This window comes from Xyrauchen texanus, chromosome 23, assembly GCF_025860055.1.
Source record: "Xyrauchen texanus isolate HMW12.3.18 chromosome 23, RBS_HiC_50CHRs, whole genome shotgun sequence".
NCBI lineage: Eukaryota > Metazoa > Chordata > Actinopteri > Cypriniformes > Catostomidae > Xyrauchen > Xyrauchen texanus.
This window is the reverse complement of record NC_068298.1, coordinates 29,531,559-29,551,556: the sequence shown is the minus strand read 5'-3', so window position 1 is coordinate 29,551,556 and position 19,998 is coordinate 29,531,559. Positions and strand designations below refer to the sequence as shown.

The window sequence follows — 19,998 nt, the reverse complement described above, 5'->3', positions numbered from 1 at the left end:
CTGGAAGGCTCGAGAGGGTTGAGAGGCGGAGCTCTGGGAAGCTCGGAGGGCGGAGCTCTGGAAAGCCTGGGAGGCTTGAGAGGCGGAGCCCTGGAAGGCTCGAGGGGCTTGAGGGGCGGAGCCCTGGTAGGCTCGAAAGGCTTGAGAGGCGGAGCCCTAGAAGGCCCGAGAGGCTTGAGAGGCAGAGCTCTGGGAAGCTCGGAGGGCGGAGCTCTGGAAAGCTCGGGAAACTCGGACGGCGGAGCTCTGGAAAGCTCGAAACTCGAAGGCGGAGCTCTGGAAAGCTCGGAAACTCGGATGGCGGAGCTCTGGGAAGCTCGAAACTCGGATGGCGGAGCTCTGGAAAGCTCGAAACTCGGATGGCAGAGCTCTGGAAAGCTCGAAACTCGGATGGCGGAGCTCTGGAAAGCTCGAAACTCGGATGGCGGAGCTCTGGAAGGCTCGGAAACTCGGATGGCGGAGCTCTGGAAAGCTCGGGAAACTCGGATGGCGGAGCTCTGGAAAGCTCGGGAGAAGGAGCCCTGGAAGACTCGAGAGACTTGAGAGACTTGGGAGGCGGAGCCCTGGTAGGCTCGAGAGGAGGAGCCCTGGAAGGCTCGGGAGGTGCTGGCTCTAGGATGGGCACGACCACTGGCGCTGGCTCTTGGACGGTCACGGTTACTGGCACTGGCTCTTTGACGGTCATGGCTACTGGCAATGGCTCTTGGACGGTTATGGCTTCAGGCTCTGGCTCTTGGACGATCGAGGCTTCTGGTACTGGCTCTTGGACGGTCACGGCTACTGGCACTGGCTCTTGGACGGTCACGGCTACTGGCACTGGCTCTTGGACGGTCATGGCTACTGGCACTGGCTCTTGGACGGTCATGGCTTTAGGCACTGGCTCTTGGACGGTCGAGGCCAAAGGCGCTGGCTCAGGGACGGTCGAGGCTACAGGCGCTGGCTCAGGGACGGTCGAGGCAACAGGCGCTGGCTCAGGGACGGTCGAGGCTACAGGCGCTGGCTCAGGGATGGTCGAGGCTACAGGCACTGGCTCAGGGACGGTCGAGGCTACAGGCGCTGGCTCAGGGACATCTGAGGCTACAGGCACTGGCTCATTGACGTTTGAGGCTAGCGGCACTGGCTCATTGACGTTTGAGGCTAACGGCACTGGCTCACTGACGTCTGAGGCTACAGGCTCTGGCTGGGTTATCGTGGTATGTGCCGGCTTAGGTTCTCCGGGCGCTGAGGGCAGAGTCAAGGGGGGTTTAGGGCATGGGGCTGCGGCAGGCGGAGGCTGGAGCACAGAGACCACTCCCTTTCTCCACTTCCTCCGGGCTGATGTGACTGGCGAGGCTGGGATGCTGTTCCTGGTCAGCGTGGGTTCAGGCTCGCTGGCCGTGGTTGACGAGGACTCAGGCTTGCTGATGGTAGAGGCCGTAGGTGCTGGTTCGCTCACTGTGACATACGTGGCCGCTGGCTCGCTCACTGTGACATACGTGGCCGCTGGCTCGCTCACTGTGACATGCGTGGCTGCTGGCTCGCTCACTGTGACATGCGTGGCTTCTGGCTCGCTCACTGTGATATGCGTGGCCGCTGGCTCGCTCACTGTGACAGGCGTGGGCCTTGGCTTGCAGACCGAGGCAGGCGTGGGTTCTGGCTCGCAGACCAGGGCAGGCGTGGGCTCTGGCTTGCAGACCGGGGTAGGTGTGACAGGAGGAGCCCCGGACAGCTGAAGGGTCTCCACAGTGGGTGGAGGGGAAGGGTCCTCCTCTACGACGCCCACGGTGAGCTGTGAGCCGCAAACCAGTAGGGTCGCCTCCAGGAAGTCGCAAAGCGTCCAGCCGCGCGCTGCCTGTGGCAACCGCTCCCTCAGCCTGGCTCAGATTGCCCCTAAAGAAGGCCACCAAGGCTGAGTCCGGGAAGTCTGAGACACTCGCCAGGTTCAGGAAGTCATGGATGTGGTCTTCAATAGGTCGGTCCTCTTGCTTTAAGCAGAGCAGATGCGTTGAACTGCTGGATCCATGCGTGGTCGATCGTTCTGTAACGCTTGAGTAACGAGGCAGACGAGGAAATGAGGATCCAAACGCAGTTTGAACTTTATTAGATGAACGAAAACTGGAAAACACAAAGGAACAACCCACGATGGGGAAATGAAACATAAAATAGTAAACTAAACACGATGTAAGCAACAAGGGACTCGAGGAGGAAACACACACCAGGTTGACATCAAACAACGATCGACGAAGACTGAACAAAGAAACAGGGTATAAATACATAAACAAGGGAAAAAGGGGCCAATGAACGAACAGAACTCAAACAAGATAATAAGGTGATTAACAGAAGCAAACGGCAAACTAATGAGGGCAGGTGAAAACAATGACAGGGAACACGAACGCTAACAGAGGACTATGGAGTTACATAAGGGACTAAAGTGAAAACTAAGAAGTGCAAAAGTGACAAGATGGAAAACAAGAGGGCAACAGTGAAACAAGACAGGGTAACCATTACATAATCCATTAGACACTAGTGGTTAAAGCCATGTCTTCAGAAGTGATATGATAGATGTGTGTGAGAAACAGGTCCTTTTTTCCCAATAACAATTGATCTTAATAGTTAAGAGCGTTTTCTACAAGCTATTTTACAAACACTCATAATTGTTTATGAGTTTATGTGTCCATTTCATGTGTCCATTTCCCAAAACCGCACTTAACATGAATGAGCGAGGACACACTTTAAGTGCTACTTAAGAGTCTTTATGCTATCCATAAACATGAAGTTCTGAAATGTGACCGTATCGTGCTGTTCATCATTGCAACTATTATTTGTGCATAACTTCAAAAGCGTTAGTAATTTACCTTGCCGGATATATTTTAAAATATTTTCCTAAATGTACAACTTAATTCACCACATAATTGCATTTCATTTTGCAATCATTTTGTGCAGAACGATATATTTATTTTACACAATCACAGCCTCGTTCATCAGATGTGCATTTTAATATATCGTTTTCAGAATTTGCTCTGTGGGTTGAGATTAAAGCTTCCAGGATCAGTGAAGATAGCAGAGACAATGTGTAGCCTATGGTCCTGCTAATTACAACAAACATTAATTGAATATAACGAGATTCACCATGTTAATGTAGAGCGCAAAATAAGGAGACGCATGGAAGCTGCGCTTTTGGGAATTTCACCAAACAAAGGGAGATCTGCTCTTAACTCCCAAAAACAATAACGGTAACAGCAATGCTACACAACATGTGCGGTACTACACAAAACGTCATGCAAGCAACAGTGCCCTTGTGTGTCAGGTAGGATGAGGAGCCAATATACTGTACAGATGATTTTCATGCATGGCAGCAAGTTATTGACTTTTCCCCTTCTCTCTCTATATCTATTCTGATAGTACTTTTTACAGATCTTTGCAACAATCATGCCACCATTATGTTGTTACTAACTATCCCACAAATAACTTTATTTGTTTACTTATTTATCTGTTCATCCAATATTGACTAACCACTTTCTGCATTTATTATTGTTATTATTATTATTAGCCTTGTTGGTTAAAAATAATAATAAAATATAACATATGTATACTGATATTAAATGAGCATAAAGTGTAGCTATTTGTATTTAAATTTTATCAGGTGTAATTTCACGATTGTCCTGCAGGTGTCTGCACAAGTCTGTGTCCTTACGATGTTCTTAGCGCTGTACGACTAATCCAGAGCACTCGTTAATCTACGAGCATTTTGAAGTCCTACTTAAGTTGCTATGATGCTTTTGGGAAATGGGCCGCAAAACTAAGATAAATGGTAAGAAGGTTTCTTCAATCTATTTTGGCTTACAACGCTTTTGGGAAACGAGGCCCGGTAGATGGTGATATGCATGAAGAATGCAAATCGCCAAAAAGAAAAGAAGAATGTGAAAGTGGAGTTTTTCATAAATATTTATCTGTTGCTCACCCACACCAATCATATCACTTCTGGAGATATGTATTGAACCTTTAGAGTTGTATGGGTTACTTTTATTTTTCCTTTATGTGCTTTTTGGAGCTTCAAAGTGCTGGTCACCATTCACTTGCATTGTAAGGGCCTACAGAGCTGAGATATTCTTCCAAGAACCTTTGTTTGTGTTCAGCTGAAGAAAGTCATACACATCTGGGATGGCATGAGGGTGAGTAAATGATGAGAAAGTTTTAGGGTGATCTATCCCTTTAATGTAAAACTTTATTTGTGATTAAATCCTGACCATTCTGTTAGGAAATAAGGAGTATGAAATGACAATGAGAAGAACATACATTCAGAGGTTTCTGGAGGAGACTGGCATGGGCTGCTCTGTTCTTCTGTTGAGCCAAGAACATTCCTGACAGGTGGGACATAGGGCTCATCTATATCTGGATCATTCTCATGCTCCATTAACCTGTACAAAAAAATACATTCAACACCCTTGAAATGTCCAAACTTTGCAACTATCCAAATTCATCCATTATGACTCCAACCAGGTGACTTACCAGTCCATTGCTCTCTCAATGCCCTGGTTTCCAGTATGTGCTACAGCCTTCTCCCTGCAAAACAACCAATGGGTCAGTGCAAAGTACTGGGTCATTGTGTAAACGGCACTGTCAATGTAGAGACACACCACTTACGCTCTGTTTCTGTTGAAGCCCATTTCCAGCAAGCTTTCTAATGTAGTGTACTCTGCCATTGTGCTAACAAGAGATGTTCATTATAAGAGATACAGATAACTGCAAATGAAAACTGCTCTTCAAACAGTGTTATGAATTACACATAATGGATTGGTATTAAAGTGTTCCCACTTGAGAAACATTAGCAAATTCTTTAGCTAAAGTTGTAATACAGAAAAGGTATTGACCAAGATATAAAGAGATGAAGTCTATCAAACTATCTTGAAACAAAGACATTTTTTAATTCTACTCGCCTGTTTGCCGCCCGATAAAGGCATCGCTAAGTAACACACTCAAATTGAATGGGTAAAAGTGTTTAGACAGTCAGCCAGTATTTATACTGATAAATACATTATCAAACTCAAGCTAAAACTGATCATCCTCCAGCAATATTAAATAATTTTTGTATTACTCTTATTTTCTACAAAGCTGTTCTGTTTTTTGTTTTTGTTTTTTAAGAGAGAGAAAGCATAAGTGCTTCAATAAATCAGTTAGGATATTTGTACTCAATTTCATCATAAATCCGCCTTGCACATCGCCCCATATCTACTTACATCACTGTGTCGCTTCCAATCCACACACAACTACGGCAATTCGTATGGGACATGTGGGACAGTTCGCGAAGCTGTTGGAAAATGTGCATTTCTCTGGAACGCCAGGACCTTCCTGGTGGTCTTCCATTGGTACTTTTTTCTTTTAAATGCTTTTATTTTGAATTTAGAAACAGTAGAGGGGATATAAATACAACAAAGAGCTAGGTTAATACAGCATAAAATAAACAAGTGAACAACTGAATGAAAAAAAGCACTTAAACTAAAGTCAAATAAATAAGTCACAGTAATAAATGGATTTATACATAAATAAATCTCCAGATAACACACTCTTGATCTTTTCATTGAGTTAATAATTCTATTGAGAGTTATTATTAAAACAGAATTATTATATAGGTTATAAACTTGTTGTTATATATTATTACACAGAAGCCTACAATACAGCTTCAGAAATTCAAGGAATATTCCGGGTTCAATACAAGTTGAGCTCAATCGACAGCATCTGTGGAATAATGTTTATAACCACAACATTATTTTCAACTCGTTCCTCTTTTTCTTTAAAGAAAACATCTGTTTACAGTGAGTCGTTTACAATGGAAGTGAATGGGGGCCAATTTTTTATGTTAAAATACTTTTTCAAAAGTATAGACACTAGACATTAAACAATATGTGTGTTAACATGATTTTAGTGTAATAAAATCACTTACTAACCTTTTCTGTTTAACGTTATAGCCAGGGGCGTTGCTAGGATCTTGATACATTGGGGGCTTAGCCCAGTCTCCACCACCCACCCACCCCCGCCCGCCCGCTCGCTTTTGGTAACTACTTGTTCTACTCATAGGCACATAATAATAAGCAATAATAATATAAATGGGGGGTCTGGGGGACCTCCCCCAGGAAATGTTGGCCATGAAACACTTCATTTCCTGCATTCAGGTGCATTTTTTTAGCATTTTAAATGATAGGTAAAAAGATAGAATGCTTTATTTGTAGAACTGTAACAGCTATTCACAGAAACACAAATAAATAATACATGAATATTAAATAATATTTAAAAAAATGAATATAAAACTATATATATAATGTGTATATAGATATTTATCTTTCTATATTTATCTATATCTATTTATCTATCTATCTATACACACACACACACACACACACACACACACACACACACACACACACACCACACACACACACACACACACATAAATCACTCCAACAGTCTGCTTGTATAAGTCTGGAAAAGGAACTATAGACAGTGCAGGTCCAGTAAAGAGGGCATTCAACAGACAGTAAACACAGGCACTCTGTATAGGTTTGTAAAGAGAACTATATACATTTAAATAACATAGCTATAAACATAAATAATAGGGAAGAGGGGCACTGTATCCAGATAGATGAGCATTTAGATGAGATAAATGTAATTTAAAAAAAAAAGTCTAAACTCCCCTCAAATTAAAAATTCCCCGATAAGAATAACCTAAGGGGGGATTCGCCCCTCTGAATGAAATTCAGGCCCTGCATCTGAGGTAGACTGACCACGAGCTATGTGTTTGTGAAACGAAAGTTTCTGCTTCTGTAGAAGCTATAGTTCTGTATGAAATCAACATTGTTACAAGAAAAACATGTTTTTATCATAGACTGTAAAAAATAGGTTTTTATCAGCGCAATCTTATGGAGAAAAACTACACTACTACCCACAGTCCTAAGCTTAACAGCGACGCCTCTGATTGGTCCAACTCGCTGTTACCATAGAAACGTTTACCGTACCCGCGAACGGCTACAGCGATAACATTAACTAGCTATCTGACTAACGTTACAAAAGGGAGCTTGTTGTCACAAACTTTCAGTGGTTTAAATGCCAGAGAATGCATATAATTACATCCAGTTATTTATCTGATAATGTATCCTGAATTTTACTTGTAACATTGGATAATGGGAAAAGGTAGAGGTGACTTGTTGAGTCAGTGACATGAATCTAATTATCTATTAATCTAACCAAATTAACCTCAAAAACATGAAGTTTAGTACTGTTTTCCGAGCTCACTCACTTTGGGATTGTAGCCGAGGCCGTTTGCTGGCCTCAGGAGGTGGAGGACTGCCGTCTTGACGGCGCTTAAAAAATTGCCGGATATCCATTTTTACACTAGACGTTTGTTCTAATGAGTGACGGATGAATCTTGATGCAGTCTGCTGCTTCCTGCTGATTGGTCAACAAGACAGCACGCTGTATATAGCTGGTAGTAGTCAATATCGATGCACGCGCATGGAGCGCATTATGAAAGACTTCGTCTTAGGTTTAACAACCTATGAAACTATTAATGAACAATATGAAACTAAAACGACATAAGCTTAATTTAAAATGGCTTAGGAACTATCTATTTAGAGGTGGATAAACGCAATTTAGAGGTGGATAAACCCACTTTGGAGGTGGGTAAACGCTATTTCCGAATTTTGGGAGGTGCGTAAACGGCGTTTATGTGCGTTTAGCCTCCACTACGTCCCTGAATAACGTTAATTTACACATCGTGTTTCAATCGCCAAATCAGATGTATAGGCTACTTCATCTACATTCCTCACGAGAAACGGATTATGGCTCACAAAATGGATTAGCTATAGGCGAAATAGTAAGGTCCCACGTATTTTAATACAGTACATGTTCTGCATTAATACCACAGTGAGTAACTTACAGGGCTAGTAAGTTAGACCAGGGTTTGCTTAAGAGCCTTCACCGACCTGAGCTTAATGATGAGGGAACGGCGCCAGTAGATAACTCTTCTTGCCTCCCTCGTATCGTTCATGACTCCTTATTTTACTTTTTAAAAAGTGTCTAATGTCCATAATAGCTACCACCAGAAGCCACAAACAACAATGACAGTCAAGCCCTAAAGCTGTAAGTTAACCGATGACTCTTTCAGGCTCTCTCCTCTGGTGCGCACTCTAAATACAAGCATTCTGTAACCATAGTAACTTTGATCTGCTTGAACACATTTTAATCGTCTTTAATACATGATTCCGAATAATAGATTAAAAGACCCGGTACATTTTTTTAAATAAATACAAAATTATTAAAAAATAATAATAATTATCAATAAATTCAATTTTTTGAGATCCGGGGCTATAAAAAAAACATCCGGGGCTGAAGCCCCGGATGCCCATGTCTAACGACGCGCCTGGTTATAGCCAATTTTACACCGTTGTTGCCATGACGATGTAATATCAATAAACCCTAAAAGACTATAAAAATTATGATTTAAACAAATGTACAGATCAAATAATACAGGAGTTTTAACAGAAGAATTAATGCAAGTGCTTTTATAAAAGGATAAGCTTCACATTTCTGTTTAAACCCTAAAAAAAAATCCCCCATTCACTTGCATTGTAAGTGCCTCACTGTAACCTCGATTTTTACTTTGTTTTAAAGAAGAAGGAATGAGTCAAAATTTAATTTTGTGATAATCAACATTAAGCCACATATGCTGTCGACTGAGCTCAACTTGTACTGAATCCGGAATATTCCTTTAAGAGGGTTCATGGCAAAATTAACCATTAAAATCAAAATATAGTTTATTTTTATTTTATTTATAACATCGGATGTAGTACTTAATATTCTATTCCAAGCTAATTAGCTATAATCACATAAAATATGATTTTATATTGATTTAATTTTATGAGAATGAGGTAATATATATTCTCAATCTAATTATTATAATTGAGAACCTAAATTATTATATTTAAGTGTTTTGAAGATATACTCAGAACAAAAGCTCTCATAAACAAAAAATACTTCCTGAAAATTAGAGGAAGCAATTATTGCGACTTTATGGAAAATTTCATTTCTGACACTGGTATAATATAAGGTTTCTTTAAAAATTCTTGCAAGTAATATAGTATCATACACATGTAATCTTATATATTATATTTAAATGATAAACCTGAATATTTAATAATAAAAATAATGTACTCTATGTAACTGTATTTAAAAACATGGTCTCCTGACTCTGTTATTCCTTGGAAGACCTTATGTTCTCTTACGAGAGGTTCTCTCGTATTGCGTAAGCTAGCTTACGCTACGGGAAAGATTAATCTTTTCTGAGATATTGAAGCCAAAAAATTATCCTTAATTTTTGTATCCATTGTCAACGCAGTGCGGCAGCTGCAGACCTTGAGCGAGCTAGCTAGCGAGCTCATAGGTTGCTCTGCGGCAACTGCTGCAGCCTATAGACGAGCTTGGGCTAACTCGCATCCAATGAGAGGCGTCCGCGCGCTCACTGCATCAAAGCCCGCCAAATTGGGCGTGACTAGAGTGCATATAAGCGTAGTTCAGTAGGCTGGAACCCTGATTTTCATCTCTTCAGCGAAGCTCTCCGCGATCGCTGACCTGGAAGCCGCGTCGCCGTTTGAGGGGCATCTAGCAAGCGTGGACAGCGCTAGAAGAAGCCGGCCGTCTCAGCCACCTTCAGCCATCCTGCGAAGCTACGCCATCCGACGACGTATCCTTTTATTAAGCAAGCTAGTTCTCACGAACTATTCACAAAAGAGTACGAGCGTCTTTTTCAAGATGCCTCGCTCCACTTGCGCCTCATGTCGCCTCTTCTCAGCACAGGAGACCGCCACATCATCTGGCGCCTCTGCCTGGGACTGGGGCACGCAGAGCTCGCCCTCACTGAGGGCGGATGCGATTTCTGCGAGGAGCTACCGATGTCGACCCCGCGGGCTCGACTCGAGCGGTCAAAGCAGAAACCGCCACGCGCTTACCCTCAGCCGCAAGAGGAAGAAGCGCCGCCACAAAGGCTGCCGGAAACTGTGGTTGAAGCGACTGCCTCGCCGGAGCCTCTCCCTCGAGCATCGCTTCACCCTCCCCGCCTCGGACGCCGCGAGTTGCCGCCGAGCGGCCGCACTGCTGCCATCTCGGATGACGAAGCGGAGGATAAGGGCCGCTGTTCCATCATGGCTTCGACAGCGAGGAGTGGACAGGCTCCCAAGCCTCCTCCTCAGCCCAGGAATCCAGCAGGACCCGCGCCGAGTCGAGGGGAGTTAACACGCCTCCTCACACAGGCTGTCGACCGCCTCGGGCTCGAGTGGTCACCGCCCCTGAGCAGGCACCCAACAGACTCGACGGCTGCTTTCTTCAAAGCCATCGCCGCTCTACACCCGCGCCCGGGCCGCCCCTTCCTGCCGGAATTACATACGGAGCTTGCAAAGTCGTGGAACGCCCGCTTTCAGCCAGGACCCGCTTCACACGTCTCCACCTCTCTCGGCCGGTGGACGGCGCCACTGAGAGAGGCTACTCCTCCATCCCCCGGTCGAGGACTCGGTAGCAGCACACCTTTGTCCGCCCTCCGCGAGATGGCGTTCCAAGCCTGTGCTCCCGCTCTAAGGCCTGCAGAGCGACTTCCGCCTATGTTGGCCGCGCCTATTCCGCCGCCGGCCAAGCCGCATCTGCTCTGCACTCAATGGCCGCTTTACAGATCCTACAAGCAGACCTTCTTCGGGAGTGGGATGAGAAAGGCAGGCACCCAGAGGCTGTTACTGATCTACTGGCCGACAGACCTCGCCCTTTGCGCTACCAAAGCTGCAGCCCAAGCTCTAGGGAAGTGCATGGCCTCGCTGACTGTGACCGAGAGACACTTATGGCTAACACTAGCCGACATGGGAGAAGCAGAGCGCCCACGTTCCTCAACGCACCGCTCTCTCCAACCGGTCTCTTCGGCTCCGCGGTGAGTGGCATTGTTGACCGCTTCTCAGAAGTCCAGAAAGCCACCCAAGCCATGAACCTCTTCCTGCCGCGTCGGCTAGCTCCTCTGCAGGCCGCTCACGTGATCAGCCTCCTGCACGAGCCTCTTCACAGCGCCCAGTTCAACAATCTCCAGACTTCTCAGCGTCGACAGGGCGGCCGCCCTCGATCACGCTCAGACAGCCGCCGCAGACCGCCGCCCCGCGGGCCTCGATCTAAGGTAACGCTGAAACCCGAGCAGCCGAAGTCTTCCTAACTGTGTTGAACAAACGACGGCTCAGTCCGCCGCGGCCGGACCACTGTCAAAGCTTTACCCCTGTCAGTCCCCTTCTCTCAGGCTACTACAGTGGTGAATTTAGCAGCCAACAAGCTGGTGACACTGCCCGCTTGCTCTGCACTCAAACGCCGCTTTCACGGCGACCCAAATAAATCTTGTAAAGAGCAAACATGTCTTATGTGTAGAAAAAGTGCCCACAACCCAGTGTTCGCCTCTACACACAAGCATAACACATTCCGTGCCCCTATCAGAGCACGCTCTCATAAAGCGGTTACTGAACCGCTCGAAGCGTCAGAGTCAATGAAGGCGCCCACAAATGCGTCGTAGCGCCCATTCTCTGCCCGCTCTGTCACACGACCAGCCCTATGTGTAGAAAATGTGCCCACAATCCAGTGTTCACTTCTGCACACAAGCACTGCATGTCTCGTGTCCCCACCAGAGCACGCTCACATAAAGCGGTTACTGAACCGCTCGAGCGCTAGAGTCAATAAATGCGCCCACAAATGCGTGCGCGCTACCATTCTCTGCCCGCTCTGTTACACGGCCAGCAACCATTCCTCTGTGTGTAAGTCCCGTGCCCATGACTATGCTTACGCATCACGTAACAGATGTGACTCTTTCCCCATTCATTCCAATCGGAAGTCACTCACAAAACAGCCTGTTCATGCTGTCTGCGAGCAATCATGCATGAACACACTAAACGCGCCACACATTTTGTTCAGCTCTGTGTGCGGCAATCAGAGCTGAATTGGCCATTCACCCTCTAGCGCTACGCTTCAAAGCGTGGGAAGCTATTCCAGGGATATCCAAGTGGGTGTTAAGCACAATACAACAGGGCTATTTGCTACAGTTCGATCGCCGCCCCTCGCTTCAGAGCCGGCTCGAAACCACTGTGAACACGGAAGCAGCGTGCATGCTTCGTTCAGAAATAGCAAGCCTTCTGTGCAAACAGGGCCATAGAAAAAGTGCCACCCTCTCTGAGCGAAGTCGGGCTTTACAGCCGTTATTTTCTTGTTCCCAAGAAAGACGGCGGCCTCAGACCCATATTAGATCTCAGGGTTTTGAACAAGGTGCTTGCAAAAAGACCGCTCAAAATGCTTACAATCAGGAAACTCCTCGCGCATGATGCGCCAGGGGACTGGTTTATTTCTCTCGATCTGAAAGATGCATACTTTCAGATTCAGATAAATCCCGTCACAGGCCATTCTTGAGATTCGCCGACGGCCAGGTTTATCAATACACCGTCCTTCCGTTCGGCCTGTCCTTAGCACCCCGTACTTTCACGAAGTGCATGGATGCGGCGCCGCACTCCCTGCGGAGTCAGGGTTTGCGAATTCTGAACTATTTGGACGACTGGCTGATTATGGCTCAGTCACATATGGAGCTTCTGTCTCACAGAGCAGTTCTCCTCAGCCATCTGAACAGTTTGGGTCTTGCAGTCAATTGGACCAAGAGCTCACTACAGCCCAGTCAGACCATTTCCTTCCTGGGAATAGAACTAGACTCCGTGGCAATGACGGCTCGCTTATCTACACAGCGCCGACGCCGTGTTCAGCGACTAGCCGCATCTTTTCAGATGAACAGCCTCACGCCTCTGAAGAAATTCCAGAGAGTGCTAGGTTACATGGCCTCAGCCGCAGCAGTACTTCAGCTGGGTTTACTGCACATCGCCCGCTTCAGCATTGGCTAAACACCGTCTCGCCGGGCTTGGGCCACAGGCCGCCAGCCCATCAAGGTGACTCAGACCTGCATATCAGCTCTGCAGCCCTGGACAGTGGCCGAATGGTATCAGCGGGAGTGACAATGGGAGCTGTATCTCGCCGAAAGTCATCTCGACAGACGCGTCCAACACGGGTTGGGGCGCGGTCTCGCGAGGGCTCTCCGGTTTTCGCCTATGGTCAGTTCAGGAAAAGCTCCTTCACATAAATTGTCTGGAAATGATAGCGGTCGAGTACGCCGCGGCGCTTTCTCCCGGTCATTCAGGGTCACCACGCCCTGGTCCGCTCGGACAACAGATCTGTGGTATCCTACCTAAACCGTCAGGGCGGTGTCAGATCCAGGAACCTCTTCCATCTGACAAAACGCATACTGAGTTGGTCCCAGTGCCACCTGCGCCGCTGAGGGCGACGCACGTGCCAGGCCACCTGAACGACGGCCCGGACAGACTGTCCAGAGACAATATTCCCCAGGGAATGGTCCCTGCACGCTCAAACAGTCCAGACGCTATGGCTCTATTCGGCAGAGCAGAGATAGACCTCTTTGCGCCCAAAGAGAACTCTCACTGCCCAATATTTTTCTCGAAGCGAGGACGCCGCTGGCCCAGGACTGGCCCAGACGCCCGCTTACGCCTTCCCTCCCGCCTCGTTATTGCCACAGGTAATGCAGAGGATCAGGGAAACACGTCACTCGGTGCTCCTCATAGCCCCGCGTTGGGAGAATCAGACATGGTTCCCGGAGCTTACGCAGCTGTCACTGACAGCCGCGGGCCCATCCCAGTGAGAGCAGATCTCCTCTCTCAAGCTCGCGGCACAATCTGGCATCCCCACCCAGAGCTGGGCGCTGCATGCGTGGTGATCAACGACTACCCGTCGCTCTGCCAGAAGGAGTAATAAACACCATCATACACGCTAGAGCCCCTTCCACGAGAAGACTCTATGCGTCAAAATGGTCTGTGTTCTCAAAATGGTGCACCGACAGAGACCTGGACCCACGGACATGTGGGGTGTCGTCGCTGCTCGTATTTCTACAAGAGCTGCTGGATAAGGGCAGATCCCCATCCACGCTCAAAGTGTAGTGGCGGCCGTTGCGGTGTTCAGCTGAACCCCTGCACGGCCAGTCATGGGGTAAAAGCGAGCTGGTCATCCGCTTCCTCAGGGGAGCTAGAAGGATGAACCCCCGTGCCCCCATCGGTTCCTATCTGGGATCTTTCTATAGTTCTCGAAACTATGAAAGCCCCCTTTCGAACCACTTCAATCCGTGGATTTGAAATACCTTTCACTCAAAACCGTTTTTCTGACTGCCCTGTCATCAGTCAAACGTGTGGGAGACCTTCACGCGCTGTCTGTCAGCCATGCGTGTCTTGAGTTTGGACCAAGTGACTCCAAGGTCATTTTAAAGCCTAGACACGGCTATGTTCCCAAGGTGATCGGTACTCCTTTCAGAGCACAGGTCATTTCCTATCGGCGCTGCCAGCACCGGATAGCTGAACGCGACGCCAATCTCCTTTGCCCGGTCAGAGCACTGAGATTGTATACTGCGCGCTCCGCTGCTTTCAGACGCCCGAGCAGCTTTTCGTTTCGCTCGAGGGCGCACCAAAGGTCTCGCCGCCTCGAAACAGACACTATCTAGATGGATAGTGGACGCTATTGCTGCTGCATACGCGTCAAAAGACCTGCCATGCCCGTTGGGCATTAGGGCTCACTCCACTAGAGGCATGGCATCCTCGTGGGCATGGTCCAGCGGAATTTCCATTCACGACATATGTGTGGCAGCGGGATGGACTTCCCCTCCACCTTTGTCAGATTTTACAATATGGAAGTGCCCGCTCTGCAGGCAAAACTACTAGCGGTTTAATACGCTACAGCTCCCCTGGTGAGCTGCACTGATGGGACACATTCCACACAGACCGGCACCGCCGCTCTGTCGCTCCCGTCCTACTATGTGCTTATGTATTACACAATCAATGACCCGCATTCTTGCCGGCCAAATATTATTTCCCCACTCATAAGGGCTCCCCGGTCCCCCTTAATTCCCTGGGGCTCATACAGTGGATGCTTGGCGCGACGGCGTTGACAATGGGTTCCCGTAGCGTAAGCTAGCTTACGCATATACGAGAGAACCTCTCGTAAGAGAACGTATCGGTTACCTAACGTAACCTCGGTTCTCTCTAGATGAGGGAACGAGTATTGCGTAGCCGGCCGTGCTTCAGCGCCACGGCGACTTTTCGCTTCAGTCAATGAAAACCAGGGTTCCAGCCTACGAACTACGCTTATATGCACTCTAGTCACGCCCATTTTGGCGGGCTTTGATGCAGTGAGCGCTGGACGCCTCTCATTGGATGCGAGTTCGCCCAAGCTCGTCTATAGGCTGCAGCAGTTGCCGCAGAGCAACCTATGAGCTCGCTAGCTAGCTCGCTCAAGGTCTGCAGCTGCCACACTGCGTTGACAATGGATACAAAAATTAAGGATAATTTTTTGGCTTCAATATCTCAGAAAAGATGAATCTTTCCCGTAGCGTAAGCTAGCTTACGCAATACTCGTTCCCTCATCTAGAGAGAACCGAGGTTACGTTAGGTAACCGATACGTTTTGCATTAAACATGTCTTTACAAATGACAGTTTGAAAGTGGGTTTGTTTGCACCCAACTCTTGACAAAAATACCCTGTATGTGCCTCAGGGAAATTGCTTATGGTTTATTCTTTTAAAAAAAAGGAGAAGTGAAGCTTGGGTATAAAGTACTTTTACAGCTTATAAAAAAGTAGGTAGAATACAGAAAAGTGTTCAACTACAGCTAAATTTAAAAAATAAAATAATAAAAGACAACCAGTATTCTGCTACTATTTCTCATTTTTTCCCCTATGCATCAGTTTTAATTTATGTTACGTCAAGGTTTAGAGCTAACATTATTTACTCAAATTAGCAGCAGTGTCTGTTGAAGACAAGATGTTGCACCAGTGGATGTGCAAACAGTACCGTATGGGATGGGCCTCACAGCTTGTTACTTATTGGATGTGTAATAATTAATCTGCCAACGTTTTATGCTCTGACATTCTTGTACTGGCAGACACAGAAGTTCATACATGCTCCTCACACATACCCTCATACTTTCTCTCTCACCTCTTTTTCCAGGTCATTTGGGTGCTTTAATAGATCCTTGTACTGATCCTTTTGAACCTTAATTTCTGCCTTTTGATACAGAGTCAATGAGAACACAGAGGGTGAGTTATATTTACAGTAACAGTTCATTATTAGTACTACTTTTAGTATTTATATAACTACGTAAAATCTCATTTATATAGTGGATGTTGTGTGCAGATTTGTATTCAGGAAGGATTTGCATTTCCAGATGAACATTGGCTGAACATTTCTAAATGTAGCCTACACTTACTTCTAGTGATGAACAAATAAAATGTTTAATGAATGTTTAGTGTATTACACAAGGGAAGAAAAGACACAGAGATAAAATTGGAACCAGTATGTATTTAATAATGACTGTTCTATGTTTTCTTTTGAACCATCTAGGTGTAAAGTGGGTAAAGTTCAATATGCCAAAGTCCTTGGGATTCTAAGACGGAAGGAACAGGCTTTTCAAAGGGTGAAGATAGAGAACAGTGTGCAAATGAAAAACTACATTTAAATTAAACAGAAATATTAACATCATATTCAAAATATAGAATATATAGAGTTTTGTTTTTCTTAAAAACACATCACTATTCATAAAACTGCATCAAGTTATTAATTAATGAAACAAGTGTGTTTTCTGTTCGTCTCTTATCTAAAAGCATTGTATGTACAAGCACTGTAATTTCAGGCTTCAAGAGAGCTGGTAGTGCTCACTGGGTGTAACAGCCACTCCATGTGGAAAACTATTGAAGTGCCAGTGGAGAAGCTGTTACCTGCAGAGAGTCACACACATGTGGCAAAAGCTGGAAGTGTTGTGTCTACAGATATTGCAACTTAATGTTTTTAAGTTATTATCTACATTTAATTTATATGTACAATTATGTAACATAGTCTGCATATTTGTAGTTTAATAAAAAACATAAAAAACATTGACCATAATATGATCAATAGACTATTCACAAATAAGTGTGTGTGGTGTGTGTGTGTGATATAACTTTTTTTAATAAAGTACTAATGTGAGAGCTGAACATACTCAGGTAAAGGAGAGATTTCACATCACACGTTTATAGTAAGTACATATAAATAAGCAATATGAGAAAAGATTATGTTTGAGTGAGGGGAGTTGGAAAGTATAAAGTGGGGGATAATGTCATTGCTCCATTCCCCCATCATTTGTTTATCTTTTGATGTCCTTTTGCACATGTAAATTGTTAAATTTGTTTAGATTTCCTTTTGTTAAATGCTGGATAAACATTTTACAGAATGTCGCTTCATGTCTCTTGGATATAATTTTCTAAATATAATATTTGATTTTGACCAAATAATCTTAGGTTTAATGCATTGTATATCGCTGTCACATTATCCAAGTTTATCACATATCATGTTTGTCCTCCTAACCATGCAGCCCTAGTGCTTAGTTCTTAATTTGTTTATTCTTTGGGGGGAATAAATTGTTTATTATTTTTTTTTTTTGGGGGGGCTAATATTTAATATAATATGCAGAGAAATAAGAATTAGACTTGCTATATAAGGAAAAACAATGTTCCCCTCAATATTACCAGACTGACATTCTTGCATTTTCTTAATACCAACATTTTAAATATTATCCTTGCAATATGTCCCTACTAACTTCAAACCAAACCTACACCCTTGTAGATAGCACACAAACATATCTGAGATGTCCGTTTTAGATCTTTTGATCTGGAAAGCATCACATTCTCTGCTAAACATTTTAAAAAGATCAGATTTACAAACATTCTACATCATAAACGTCTCAGTCACATCTTCTGAATATCTCTGATGTGACATCCGAGAGGAAACGTCTTATAGACGTATTGCAGATGACAAAACAAACAAAACAAACATCTTCCAGATGTAAACACACACTTCGAATAGACGTCTGTGTGATGACGTGTGCACAGATAATGACCACTGGTATCCACAATGATGCACTGTTGTCTAAACAGTGTTCTTAGAAGACAACATATTTCTATTTTATATGATGTAGTTATACTACTCTACAAGTTTTTATACATAAGTGTACATTTCTGTCTGTAAAGCCCCTATTTACACTTTTTTGTATAGACTTGAAATATAATTTAAATACACTTTGTACCTCCAGCTACTCCAAAGCATTGAAAACCATTGCACTGTGCAATGAATATAATGTCTTTGCTCTCTTGTGAAGTATATTTGAATTATTGTGTACTATGTATACCCCTGGCTTGTTTCGCTTGTTTCTAAAAAATCTACATTCACTTATTTGTTTTAGTTTTTTAAAGGATGAAGTAAAAAACACTCACGTTTAGTAACTATCAAATTTGAGTTGGTTTAAGAGCCGCACCGGCGGAATTTAAGCAAAAGCTGTGGTCGCGACTAAGTAAACAACTCAACCGCAGTTGCTAAGAAACGAAAAGATCAACAACACAACAACAGAGAGGACGGCAGAACAGCTCATTTAATCGTTCATTTCACAATTACGAAAATATACAAATATATTTATAAAATAAAAAAAGCAAGAGAAGGGTTGCTTACAGCATTACATTTTAATTTACTGACAGAAGAAACGTGTTTACTCTTGTATGATGTTAATAGCTATAAAAACCTAGATTTACATGTAAATAATACCCACCGTTCAATCTCGATGACATGAAGGAGGATGAGTGTTTAAATTAATGATGTTATGAAAGTAAAATAGTGCCTAAATGATCTGCAGTAAGAATTGTGAAAGTGTAACTTAAATTGCAAGCGTAAAAATAAATTGAATGCTCACAGAACATTTTGTAAAGGTGAAAATCAAGTTGCAAGCATAATGCTTGCATAAGTGTAATTCATGTGTTGAATTACAGTTGTCTGTAATTTCATGTTAACACACAGTAAATGTTGTGTAAACTGGCCGCATTGGCCCGGTCGGTAATCCGTCCCTGCACCAGAGGATAACTTGGAACAATAACATACTGAACCACCAAATGTGAGCCCCTCTAGATAACTGCTTTGGATTCATAGATGGCACTGTGTGACCCATAACCAGACCTGGTATAGCAGAGGGTCCTTTATAATGGTGACTCACAGTTTAAAATATCAGACAGTTGCCATTCCTAATGGTTTAATTGCCCATCTGTATGGCCCTGTATAGGTAGGTTTGAATTACTTTCCATGTTTGAAAACCCTTACAGTTAATAATAAAAAATATTTTCACAGAGGGAAAGAAGCATGACTGGGATGCATGCCGTGTCTGAGGATGGTCATCCTATGTGTTTGTATGGGGACCCAGCATGCCCACTGTGTGTGCACCCACAGAGCCCATTTAGAAACGTTCACCTCACCCCAAAAAACCCAGACATACAACAAAAGTATGAAGTCAGACTAGTGTCAGTGGAATTGTTGTTTGGAGACATAGCAAATTAATTCAAGTTCATGGATTTCAAAATGAATAAGGGCTGAGCAGTGTTGGCTAACTGTATGTGGTATCTGCTTTGTTAAGAAATGCACTTACTTGTCTGTATGCTAATCATACATCTCAGTTTATTAACTTGGATCCTCCACACATTCAAGACTATTTTTCATAATGTCTAGCTCACACGTACACATACGCTTTAACATGCACATTAAATTCTATATACATAATTGCATTAAATAAATTACACATCTGTACACATTCACACACACACACACACACACACACACACACACATGTTGTGTTTCCATGTTTTATGGGGACTTTCCATAGACATAATGGTTTTATACTGTACAAACTTTATATTCTATCCCTAAACCTAACCCTACCCTAAACCTAACCCTCAGAAAACTTTCTGCATTTTACATTTTCAAAAACATAATTTAGTATGATTTATGCTGTTTCCTCATGGGGACCACAAAATGTCCCCACAAGGTCAAACATTTGGTTTTACTATCCTTATGGGA

General features: G+C 44.4%; 1 protein-coding gene across 5 annotated transcripts in view; it reads right to left on the bottom strand.

Annotated features, from left to right (window-relative positions):
- Positions 1-19,998, bottom strand: part of LOC127617169 (UBX domain-containing protein 1-like) — a 95,486-nt gene that overhangs the window by 5,776 nt on the left and 69,712 nt on the right. Inside the window, exons 1-5 of one of the 5 annotated variants that reach the window (XM_052089089.1) lie at positions 7,956-8,185; positions 5,217-5,365; positions 4,624-4,686; positions 4,489-4,542; positions 4,276-4,397 (exon numbers count right to left, since the gene is read on the bottom strand). In XM_052089089.1, coding sequence (XP_051945049.1) covers positions 4,276-4,397; positions 4,489-4,542; positions 4,624-4,686; positions 5,217-5,305 — 328 coding nt within the window. In that variant the 5' untranslated portion in view covers positions 5,306-5,365; positions 7,956-8,185. The other 4 variants (XM_052089090.1, XM_052089091.1, XM_052089092.1 and 1 more) reach the window with 4 other exon arrangements.